This window comes from Bicyclus anynana, chromosome 9 (assembly GCF_947172395.1).
Source record: "Bicyclus anynana chromosome 9, ilBicAnyn1.1, whole genome shotgun sequence".
Taxonomy (NCBI): domain Eukaryota; kingdom Metazoa; phylum Arthropoda; class Insecta; order Lepidoptera; family Nymphalidae; genus Bicyclus; species Bicyclus anynana.
The window spans coordinates 1127439-1139380 of NC_069091.1; the positions used below are offsets into that span (position 1 = coordinate 1127439).

General features: G+C 37.3%; 1 protein-coding gene across 2 annotated transcripts; it reads left to right on the forward strand.

Moving 5' to 3' along the window:
* The first annotated feature begins 1036 nt into the window (after nucleotides 1-1036).
* On the forward strand, nucleotides 1037-11698 carry LOC112043210 (protein FAM151A). 2 transcript variants are annotated; one of them, XM_024078519.2, is made up of 5 exons: nucleotides 1037-1244; nucleotides 6688-6792; nucleotides 8173-8417; nucleotides 10519-10761; nucleotides 11438-11698. In XM_024078519.2, the coding sequence occupies exons 1-5, from the start codon at nucleotides 1211-1213 to the stop codon at nucleotides 11669-11671; spliced, it is 861 nt and encodes a 286-aa protein (XP_023934287.1). In that variant the 5' UTR covers nucleotides 1037-1210; the 3' UTR covers nucleotides 11672-11698. The 2 variants fall into 2 exon arrangements, with proteins under 2 accessions (XP_023934287.1, XP_023934286.1); XM_024078518.2 differs by lacking the exon at nucleotides 1037-1244 and adding an exon at nucleotides 5791-5944.
* The last annotated feature ends 244 nt before the right edge of the window (nucleotides 11699-11942 follow it).

The following is an 11942-nucleotide window of genomic DNA, read 5'->3' on the forward strand; positions in this document are numbered from 1 at the left end:
TCAAAGCGCAATTGGATTGCTTAGAATGAAAAGGATTCACTTTGACGTCACGAAAATGACCGTGAAAACATTTACAAGATGCATTGGTGGTTATTCTGATACAGTAAATATTTTGCTGTCTAAATAATAATAATTTAGCTTTAGGAAGAGGTTCTTTGTAAGTCTATCTTTCCTTCATTACATTCCAACCAATTTTCATTAACTTGGAAAATTAAGTAGATAGCTACATGAGGTACATCCCGTATTTCATTGTCTTCACTTCGTTTTATTTTCCTGTTCCTAAATTCATCAAATTCAGTTCAGCTGTTTACGCGTAAAAATTAAACAAATTTCGCAATACATTAGTAGTAAGTATGTATGGTAGGTACAGTAGTACTATTCTGTAAGCTCTCATTCGCACGACAGTTTTTTCTCTCGCACGAGCTGCGAGTTGTAAAATCATCGTTACGGAATAGCCCTACGTTTATTGCCGCAAATCTACATTTTATTTTGCTGTCTCATCCTTTTCATCGTTAACAACCCATATTCGGTTCACTGTTGAGCACCAGTATCCTCCCAAAATGAGAGGGATTAGGCCTTAAACTACCACGCTGGCCAAATGCGAATTGGCAGACTTCATACACGAAGATAATTAAGAAAATTCTCAGGTGTACAGGTTTCCTCACGATGTTTTTCCTTTACCGTTTGAGACACGTGATATTAAATTTTTTTAAATGCACATAACTGACAAGCTTTTGTAAAAACAAGCTCTAATAAAATCGCAGCCTCTAGTTATTAAACCCATGACAATTCGCGAATATTTTATTGTATACTAACATACCTAAGTATTTAAATAATAAAGGTCTTATTATCAATTTATTTTAAACATTGAATATTTTTTATAATTAAGCTCATACTTACGTTAAAGTGAGCGAAGCGAAAACATCAAGATTCCGTACTAATGGAAAAATGAAAAAATCGTAGATCCGGCAACTTATAAAATAAAAATAAAAAAAAATGCTAGCACGCAGTCGTAGAACGTGACTAGATTAGATAAGACCCGATACCCTCAGTCCTTGAAGCGTCACCAATTATTTGCTTATTCGCGACAATCAGCCAGCAATTGGACGATTGGACGATTGGCCAATCTCAGGTATCCTGGCCAAGTGGCCACATTGTGACGCGACTGTCGGCCACGACGCACCACAGCGCGCCGAGCCGCATCGCCAACATGTTCGCCGCGCTGCTCGTCTTCGCTGTTGCAGGTAACCAGACATTGTCATCATCATCCAATCATCATCAGACAAATATTAGCATCCCAATAATATAAGATTTTTTTAATTGTAGATATTAATTAGTTTAGGTAGGAGAAAACGGTTACGATGATCATCATCATGCAATCATCATCAAACAAAAACCACCCTTACACAATAAAGGATTGTTATCAACCCATATTTGCATTTTAAAAAATTAAATGTCACGTGTCTCAAACGGTGAAGGAAAAACATCTTAAGGAAATCTGCGTACCAGAGAATTTTCTAAATTCTCTGCGTGTGTGAAGTCTGCCAATCCGCATTGGGCCAGCGTGGTGGATTATTGCCCTAACCCCTCTCATTCTGAGAGGAGACTCAGCAGTGAGCCGAATATGGGTTGATAGTAAAGGATTATTAGTTGCAAATTAATTTAATACTAGTACTGAGGAAGCTCCGGTTTTTGATTGAAATCAAAGCAACGTCAGGTGTTGTCTCTAGAATATTCAAAAGGGAATGCTCATCCCCGGCCAAGGTCGTCAGGTGTCGTCTCTAGAATATTCAAAAGGGAATGCTCATCCCCGGCCAAGGTCGTCAGGTGTTGTCTCTAGAATATTCAAAAGGGAATGCTCATCCCCGGCCAAGGTCGTCAGGTGTTGTCTCCAGAATATTCAAAAGGGAATGCTCATCCCCGGCCAAGGTCGTCAGGTGTTGTCTCTAGAATATTCAAAAGGGAATGCTCATCCCCGGCCAAGGTCGTCAGGTGTTGTCTCTAGAATATTCAAAAGGGAATGCCCATCCCCGGTCCAGGCCTACCCTAACCACCTGGCAATTTACCTAAATCTAAAAAAATCTTAATAATTCTCTACTCTACTTTATCGAAAAAAGTTTGCTATTTTTTATGACATTTTTGATTTATCTTTAAATTGTCCCTAACGGGGACAGCCAAAGACCGTTAACCACAGAGTTTTAAGAAATTTTTGGAGGTTAGTTTGTTTGTTCATTTGGTTGTTTGTTAACGTACGTTACTTTTATACGGAGATATACCTGAGTTCCCAGGGCCGGCGTTGCATTGGTACCGTACCGGTGGGCCCTTTCAATAATTGTAGACTTGTTTTTTGTCGGTTTGTCTCCAACCCTGAGGGTGCGTAAAACAAAGAAAAAACTACCGGTGACGGTACGTTACCCCATTGATGAGACCATGAGCGTAGCAAGGTATGGCCAGGGAAGGCAGCTGCACCCCTAGCAATACCGTCGGTTACTTGAACTCTCCAGCTATGCGATAGGAGCAGGACCACCAGGAGAGGGTTGAGAGTTGAGAACCAAAGCTACTGGCGCCGTAGTGCAATGCAAATATGATGCGCATTGTTTCTTATTTTTCAATCTCAGTGCTTCGTCTGCTTTCGACGCGACGTTTGTCTGTATCGTGAATCGAGATTGTCAATATAGTGTCCCACCGACGGTTTCAATTTCGGTTCCAGCCAAGGTTCGGCGAAATAACGGGTTTCGGCTTAGTATCGGTTTCGGCTGAAAACTGGCCGAAATTACAGCCGAAACTATTTTTTTTCGGTTTCGGCCGTAAAAACTGGTTTGGTGGACAGTATCTATTAGTAATGTGAGATACTCAATTTAAGTATAGCTGTCCTAAATGGATACAAGTATTTATTTTAAAATTTTTTTTGGGTACTCTTTTTGGGTAAGGCCTCCTCAATAATTTCCCACTTTCTCGTTAACCAAAGTGCAGTTTTTTTTGTTGGAAAGCTGACTTGAACGAGACGTTTCTTCCTACGACGCACGTCGTGGGTTCTTAGCTGGGATACGAGGAAGATCCGATCCAAAAAAAGAAATACTGAAAGATGTTATTTTACAAGAAACGTTTGGGTGTTTTTTAATCACTTTTGGCAGTTATTCTGTAGGTATGTAATATAGCTAGGTATAGAAAATCTTTGATAATACCTATGTATTGCACGGTGGATTTACAAGACGGAGGTCGTGGATTCGATTCCCGGCTGGGCCGATTGAGGTTTTCTTATTTGGTCCAGGTCTGGCTGATGGGAGGCTTCGGCCCTGGCTAGTTACCACCCTACCGAAAAAGACGTACCGCCAAGCGATTTAGCGTCACGGTACGATGTCGTGTAGAAACCGAAAGGAGTGTGGATTTCATCCTACTCTTATCAAGTTAGCCCGCTTCCATCTTAGATTGCATCATCACTTACCATCAGGTAAGATTGGTCAAGGGCTAACTTGTAGAAAAAAAATGACAATCTGTTGTTGCGCTAATGAACTTTTCAACTGAGGGTAGCTTTATGTAACAGATACCTTATAAATTGTGTGAGAAACGTGATAGCCCAGTGGATTTGACCTCTGGCTCCGATTCAGAGGGCATAGGTTCGAATCCGGTCCAGGGCATGCACCTTCAACTTGTCAATTGTGTTCATTTTAAGATATTAAATATCACGTGTCTCAAACGGTGAAGAAAAATCATTGTGAATATTCTTTTTTTTTTTAAATTGTGGCTTACTTAAAACAAAACACCTACAAGTGTGCATTGAAACACCTACCAATAATATGATTTTCAAAAAATTGCTAATTCGTTAATTTCAAGTAGGTACCTACTTACGTACCTAGGCTTAGTTTAAAAGCACTTTTGACACGTTAAGTTTGATTATTTGTATTTGAGACTTTACCAATGGTTCAGCGTAGAAGGTTGAACACAGAACCTTGTTTTGCAAAGCCGGTTAAATATATTCCCACTCGCTTCCCTCGTGCATACCTACTGTCGTAGAAGGAACGGACGGATTTTTCCGCCATTATTTAATTAAAGGATCGTTGTGATCGTTTATACGTTACATTTAAATCTGTCTCCTTGATCTTATGCAGTGGATTCGACTAGGGATTGTGAAATCTTGGGTTCGAGTATCGAGTCGGATTAAGAATGATTGAATTTTTCTTCCTTTTAAGAAATTCTCATTAGCAGTCGAGAAAGTTGATATTACAGCAAAAGACCGCTTAACAATAGTTGTAGGTCTCTTTCTACAAACACAAACGTTTCGAAAATTAAAAATGTATGGAATTACAAATGTCACATGTGATTCCTGCAATTTTCCCGGAAAATCTCCCCATTTTGAGATTATAAAGAAAAAAGAATGATTGTTTGTTTGATTGTATTGAATAGGCTCTAAAACTACTGAACCGAATTGAAAAACTCTTTCGCCAGAGGAAAGCTACATAATCAGCGAATAGCACTAGCTATATTCTATCCCCACGAGAATGGAAACTATACGCCAGTGAAACAGCGTGAAATAAATTCTTAGAAGCTTTCGTAAGATCGTCTAATGAAAGGGCGATATCGGTCAGAGAAATCTGCAAAGATATTCTGTAAATGAAGTCATCCGGAAATTGCTCAATACACGAGATGATTCACGAAGGGAAACGAGATGTTTCCAGTGCGCCCGTGTTTGTTATAATCCGGTTAGAAACTAATATTTAAACATGTTAAGTCTCTCAGTGGTATAGGTGTGTGTTCTTTTCATCATTATCATATCAGCAGATGGACGTCCACTGCAGGACATAGGCCTTTTGTAGGGACTTCCAAACATCACGATACTGAGCCGCCTGCATCCAGCGAATCCCTGCGACTCGTTGTATGTCGTCAGTCCAACTGGTGGGGGGTCGACTGCGGAATCGTCAAAAATAAGTCGAAATTATATAATTTGATAACAATTTTACAGAAAATAGGATTACCTACTTTTTTGTGAACGTAGTTTCTCTGTCTAGTGTCTAATAATTCAGTGTCTTAGCAGGTAGGTTACACCTAACGCCATCTAGGCTAAGTAATTGACATTAGGTTGTTCCAGGTATATTGCGAATTGCCAGTATAGGAGAGTTTGCGTATTTTTCAGGGAAAAATATCACGATTTGGTTAACAGAAATTTTATTAAATAATAATAAATTATGATAACAAATCAAAGATTTTCTTATCCTAGGATAATTTTATTCTATTTCATAATTATACAGTCTTAATATTATACATGCTCAATTAATGCACTATTCTTGTAATATCACACTGATTTCACTTGTAAATCTTAATATGAACATTTCATATCATATCCCTTTCGCTAGAACACATCTCGGAAACCAAGCCCCCGTAGCTCGTATATGCGCAAAATATAATGAACTATCACGTTCTATACCTGGCATCGACATATTTTCCAATTCTTATAGTGTCTTTAAAAAAAAACTCACCGATCATCTGTCGGTGAGTTCTTCGCCATAATAATTATTGTTCCTTGTGTGGTATTTGACTGTTTACATGTTTTTTAGTTTTTAGTGAATGTTATGTGCACTTGTCATAGATGTACGTATAAGTCAATGTGAGCTAGTTATATATTATTTGTGTATGTCTCTATATGTATATTGTAAGTGTACGTAAATAAATAAATAAAATAAATAAATAAATGAACATTGAATCGTATTTCAAGCAATTGTTATTTGTTATGTAAATATATTAAGCCAACACAACACCAATAATGACAACTCGTCTAAAATTGGGAGAATAAAACTTTTTTGTTGTTAACCCTAACTTCTGACGTCACCGATTGTTATGAAAATACGTGACCTTCAAACCAAGAGCGAAATGATAATTACAATTCAATAATACAGTTTAAATTATACAACGAGTTTGCAACAACATTCTACAACAAAAATAACTTCACGTAAGTTTATTGTTTACTATAAAATTATAAATTTAATTATTAATTACTGTGTTTATACTTTCTATCGCTATAACCCGGCAATCAAATACTAGTATGACAGCTTAGTGACAGTTTGTCAACTGTCAATGTCAAATACGTTGTATAACTTGAACTAAGTGTTGCTATAGTAAAAATTTAAAATCTACTAATTTAAAACTAACAAACGCTAAAAATAATGAAGTAGCACTCCTTGTTTTGGCACTTATTGATTGAGTATATTTTTTTTCAAATTACTACCTTACCTTACCTTTTAAATACTTTTCAATAAATGATGTAAAACCATGTTGTATCATTGTGATTACGACTCAAACAAGGAAAAACATCGGGAGGAAACCTGCATACATGAGAATTTTCTTAATTCTATACGTGTGTGAAGTCTGCCAATCCTAATATATCCTAGCCTAATATGGCCAGCGGGGTGGACTAGGGCCTAACCCCTCTCATTCTGAGAGGAGACTCGTGCTCAACAGTGAGCCGAATATGGGTTGTTATTGATGAAGATGGTCATTGTGATTGAGTTACTCGCATATTTGTCCTAAATTCTTACGAATATAAACCGTGAACGTATCTAAACCGTTATTTTATCGTATAAATTCTGGATATTAGGATATAATTTTTTGTTGTATTTATAATTTTATAATATTATGTTTGTTTGGTATATTCGTTTTTGCACCTTTAGCTAATATATATTTTTTATGTTATAGCATCATTTGTGGTGCATGCAGACGAAGAAATAATGAAGAATCTGTCGCTTGTAACATGGGCACACGCTGTCAACAACAAGACATATCTCGAAGCTTCTTTAGCAAGTAAGATATTCTCATTTATGTTGGTAAACCTTCTGCTGGCCTATTCACTATTTTGGTCTTCATTATCAACCTATTAAAATAAACATCAAATCAAATAACAAAATGTCATTTACCTACTGTGTACATGTAGTGATGGTATTTGTTACATAGAATTTCTATTAATTATGTCAACTAGCGTACATCAAAGATAGTGAATTAGCCTGCAGGTCTGAAGACAGGTATATTTTTCATTTGTAAGAATTAATTTTGGAAAAGGTCTATACCTTTATTGATAGTGTTTTTTCATGAATGTGTTCGGTAGCCAGGTGTCAAGTTAATTCGCACGGGTTATACCTACCCACTAATTGTAATAATAATAGTCTTCGCTAATTCAAACTAATTGGAGAGGATGGGAAAGATTTTTAAAACATTAAAAATATATATATTTTTGGTTTGAGAAAAGCAATGAACTGGTCGAAATAATAGTTGCGTTTAAAAATCACCACTATCGTTCACATTATTTTAACAAAATAATTTTAATAAATGATATGAAAGTTCTTGCCAAATCCTTATTGTGTGTCTCGAAAAATGTAATTACTAAAAATAACTCGCTCACTAAAATTTCGTAGTGTGCTTATGATCTATTCTGCATGCTATGAGGAATCCAACTGCAGTGTCCAGCTGATGGATATAAATTAAGTTGATGATGATGAACAATGAACATAAACTGGTAACTACGCCTATACAGTTGTACAAGAAAACAAATTAAATGAATTAACAGCTAGACGGTCGGATTCCAAACAAGTTTAACGAGCGACTTCTTAGAACTGCCAGTTAATCACAATTATACTGGTAACCGACACTTTCGTGTTTGAATTGCTCGTAATCTACGTTAATTTAGATACACTAAACCAATATGACTTAGAATACCACTTTGATTATAGAATTGTGGAAAACCCAGTATATGAGAACAAATTTAATTAAGCACTTTAGCATTGGCGTATAATGCACAGATGCTAACTTTCAACGGTGTTTTAACACATGTCTACTAAATTCAGCACAATTCACCACTGAATTTTATTAAATAATATTTTTCAATTGAATGATAATAAAAGTGTCGATCTTAGTCAATTATAAAACTGAGGCAATATCTTAGTTGTTCTTTTTATTAAATGTCACTGAGATTTTGGTAAAACTCCAAGTTGCCGAGTTGTGTTTAACAAATAGATGCTGAGTTTTAATGACTATTGATTACTTCTACTAGTAATATTAAGTCGAGCTACAAACTTAATTAGAAAACTTCCCTTGGCTGAAATGATAATAATGCAATTTTACCTAATAAACACAATAAAAGTTGTAGGTACTTAGTAGATTTCTATACTAAGAATGTTGTTGTTCAAGGCGAAGTGTCAATGCTAGAAGCGGATATCGTCCTGGGTCATGTGACGGGTAAAGACGGGCCTCCCATACCGATCATGGCGCATCCTCCGGCCACAACCTCCGACCTCACGCTGGCAGACTTCATGGCAGCCGTGGCCCAGTACAACAACGTCAACGCCAAGCAAAAGGGGGTGAAACTAGACTTCAAGGTCATCGATGCTTTTGAGAAGTCACAAGAGATTATAGCACGATTCAGCAAGCCTGAGGTAAGCCAACAAAAATGTTTAGCTCGGTTAATTGCTAACTTGGACGCTTTATAAAAAGCCATCGAATTCGTTTGACATTTAATTGGTTAAATATGAGGTACGCTGTAAAAATTACTTCAATCGCAATGAAAAACATGCTTATGTCAAACAGGTTTCAAATTACTATTCCACGAAAGAAGCAGAGTTAGCCATTAAACCGGCAGTTCGCTTTTTTGCTCTTGTTTTTAGTCGCATTTGTTTTTTTGCTTTTAATAACCCTAATTAGATAAAAATACATAAATGAATTTTTTGGAATAGTATGTATTTATGACGATAAACATTTTATAGAACAATTTCGTTGCGATTTAAAATAAACAAATTGTATGAGTATAACAGTAGACGAAAGATTTTTTTTTTTTCAACCAGTGACCAAATAGTAATTTTAATATTAGTAGAATTTGTTAAATTTTTTATTATAATAGCAACATTATTGCTACCGCATGAAGTTAGCCACAGTTATTTTATTGCATAGTGCAGATCTGGCGCCAACGTTGAATTCATTTTCAATTAACTAAAACACGTATTACGTTTCCATCAAAAACAACTATAAAAGTGTTGTAGTTAAATACTAATAAAATACTGTAAATATATTAGTTTTGTTTGTACATCCGTCACATTTAAATTTTTTTATATCCCATTGTTGTATGGCATCAAAACAACAATTTATGTCTACAGCCGAAATGTTTTGAAAAAAAAGCTTAACCGCTTAACCCATATTCTGCTCTCAGTTTAGTATCAATTTAAGAACCTCCGTATAACCATAAATATCCAAACTACCAACTTAAGGTCCAATCTTCGTACAGAAGTACATAGTAAAATTAATTTACATACTTACGTAAAATCAAATAAAAAATATTTATAATAATGATATTATTACTTTGATTTGATAAATAAAGATTTTGATGTACGAACCAAGTGCGAACTACGATAAAACATTCAATTAAGCTATTTACGAAGTCTAAATTTAAGTCAGATATTTTTGTATAAGGCAGGTACAAACATATCTGACTTGGGCTTAGACTTAGACTCATAGACGCTTGACGACAAAATGTATCATCAAGAGTTAGTTAATAGTATCTAATTATGTCTCTATTTCACAAAAATGTATACGGTCGAATTGAGAAGCCTCCTCCTTTTTTGAAGTCGGTTAACAATGATGTTTATTAAAATGCAGATATTATGTCGAAAAATTTCAGTAAAAAAATATGAATGTTGAGAACCAAAAACAATTATTTTCGACTCCCTTGTTAACGAAAGCAATAAAAGCTAGAAAGTCGGGCCCTTAATCCATGAGTCATCGTATAAAATAAGCTTGTTAAGTCCTAATTGCTTCGAACACATTTAGGCAATTAAAATCAGCTTACCATCAAAGATGACATGACATTGAGGAAGTTAGTGCAAGGGAAAATGGACCCAATCGCTTTTATTATAAGTGCACTGCAAGAACTAGACTCTTCCTTATTCGTTAACAAAGGAATTTGGACATTAATTTGGGGTTTTAAAGTTGGATTTCCATTGGTTTTCAGATATATAAATAAAACGTGATGCAGCGTGTGAAATTATGAATTTTTAACGCCCGCCCTCTCATCCGCCGGCTTGCTTCAGAAGCTGGTTGTCAATAAAACTGCCGAAGCGTCTTAAACATACAAACAGTGTTTCATAATATCGACAGTCTCTTGTTTAGCTTTTATTTACCATAGTAATGTTAGTTTACATTACAAATAGTTGTGTAGAAACCGAAAGGGGTGTGGATTTAGCCCGCTTCCATCTTAGACTGCGTCATCAGTTACCATCCGGTGAGACTATGGTCAAGGGCTAACTTGTAAAAAATAATAATAAAAAATAGTTGTGTAAATAAGTTTTGAATGTTATGTAAAAGAGAAAAAGTTTGTGGTATTGTAAGGGGTAATCTCTGGATCTACTGTACCGATTTAGAAAATTCTATTTATAAAATAAGTCCAAGCATCAGAACCTCTCGTGTAAGATAAGCCATGCGCGCTTGCAATGGGCTGACAATAATTAGACCTCTTGTGCCTACTTGGTCATATCATGTCACTTCCAGGTGACCTTTCCACTGTGGCTGAACGCGGACATCCTCCCCGGACCGATAAAGGCGACGACCAAGCCCGTGGACCCGGACAAGTTCCTCGAGCTGGCATCCAAGCACGCGCGGGCTGTGCTGTCCGTGGGCTGGACCACGGCGCACGCGCCCAACAGCTCCGAGGGGGAATACAACCGCGACCAGATCGGTGACATGCTGCGTCTACTCAACAACCACCGCATCAATCAGACTGTCACATTCCCGGTAAGTAGATTGGACCTGCTTCCTGGTATTCGTATGGAGGTACTCCTAGGGAGCATTAATGATGAGAGCTATCGTGACCAGATCGATGATATGGCGTCTGCTGAATGACCAGTCTGACACATTCCCTGTAAGTATCCTGGAGTCTGGACGTATTAGAGTTAGCTGACGCTGTTTTTGCCATTCGCGAAATTCTCCCCAGACAAGCCACTTAACCCAGATAAGTTCCCTAGGATGTTGTCAAACGTATACTCACCAACCATTGTATCAACCAGACTTTCACTTTCGCGGTAAGTAATTTTGTATACTGACTAATATGAGCTGGCGTGCCGTTACTATTCTCGTAAAAATCTCTCCGAACGAAGCCAGCTTAGTTAGACAAGTTTCTCATGCCGGCGTTAAAGCAATATGCTACGTCTGCTCAACAACCCTCGGGTCAACTGGGAAAGAATGGTTTAATTGAGATGTTCTACTGATGATCCAGACAAGTAGCTAGAGGAAATGCTCAATACCGATATACAAGACAAATAAAAACATTCTAAATGTTCAGGATTTGCACTGTAGGTTTATCAGAATTATGTGTATCTGTTGTATAATTATTTTCATATAACATCATTGAATCCCATGCTACGCTACAAATTATAGAATCCTTTGCTTCCATATCCGTGCGCTGTTTCAGCTGCGCGCCGGCCTCGCTTCCAACAGCCAGCCCGTCGTGTTGGATCTGCTCCGCGAGACCAAGTACCTGAACTCGTCGATGACGGTGTGGGCGAGTGAGGACGACCCCATCGAGGTGGAGCGCCTGCGAGCCCTCATCCTGACCGTGGGGCTGGAGCGCACGTACGTGGACGTGCCCCGGGAGTTATCGGCCCGCCTCAAGCTGCCCACCCCGGGATTGAACACCAAGAACTAAATAAATGATGTGTTTATTAAATGATTAGCCAGTTGTTTCTTCTTCTTCTTTGACTCGTAAGAGTTCCTTGAACCAATGCGAACTTCCGCTAAGTAACGCCTTTTATTCAGTAACGAGCAGATACCGCGGTATAACCCGCACAGTTGCCGTCCCCGAGGAAATACGAGGATAAAATATAGCGTCTGTTACTCAGTTAACAGAAGATAAAGTCTAGTTATCATCAGCCTTATTTTAATAGAGCACTGCAAAACCAGACCTCTCGATATTTAAC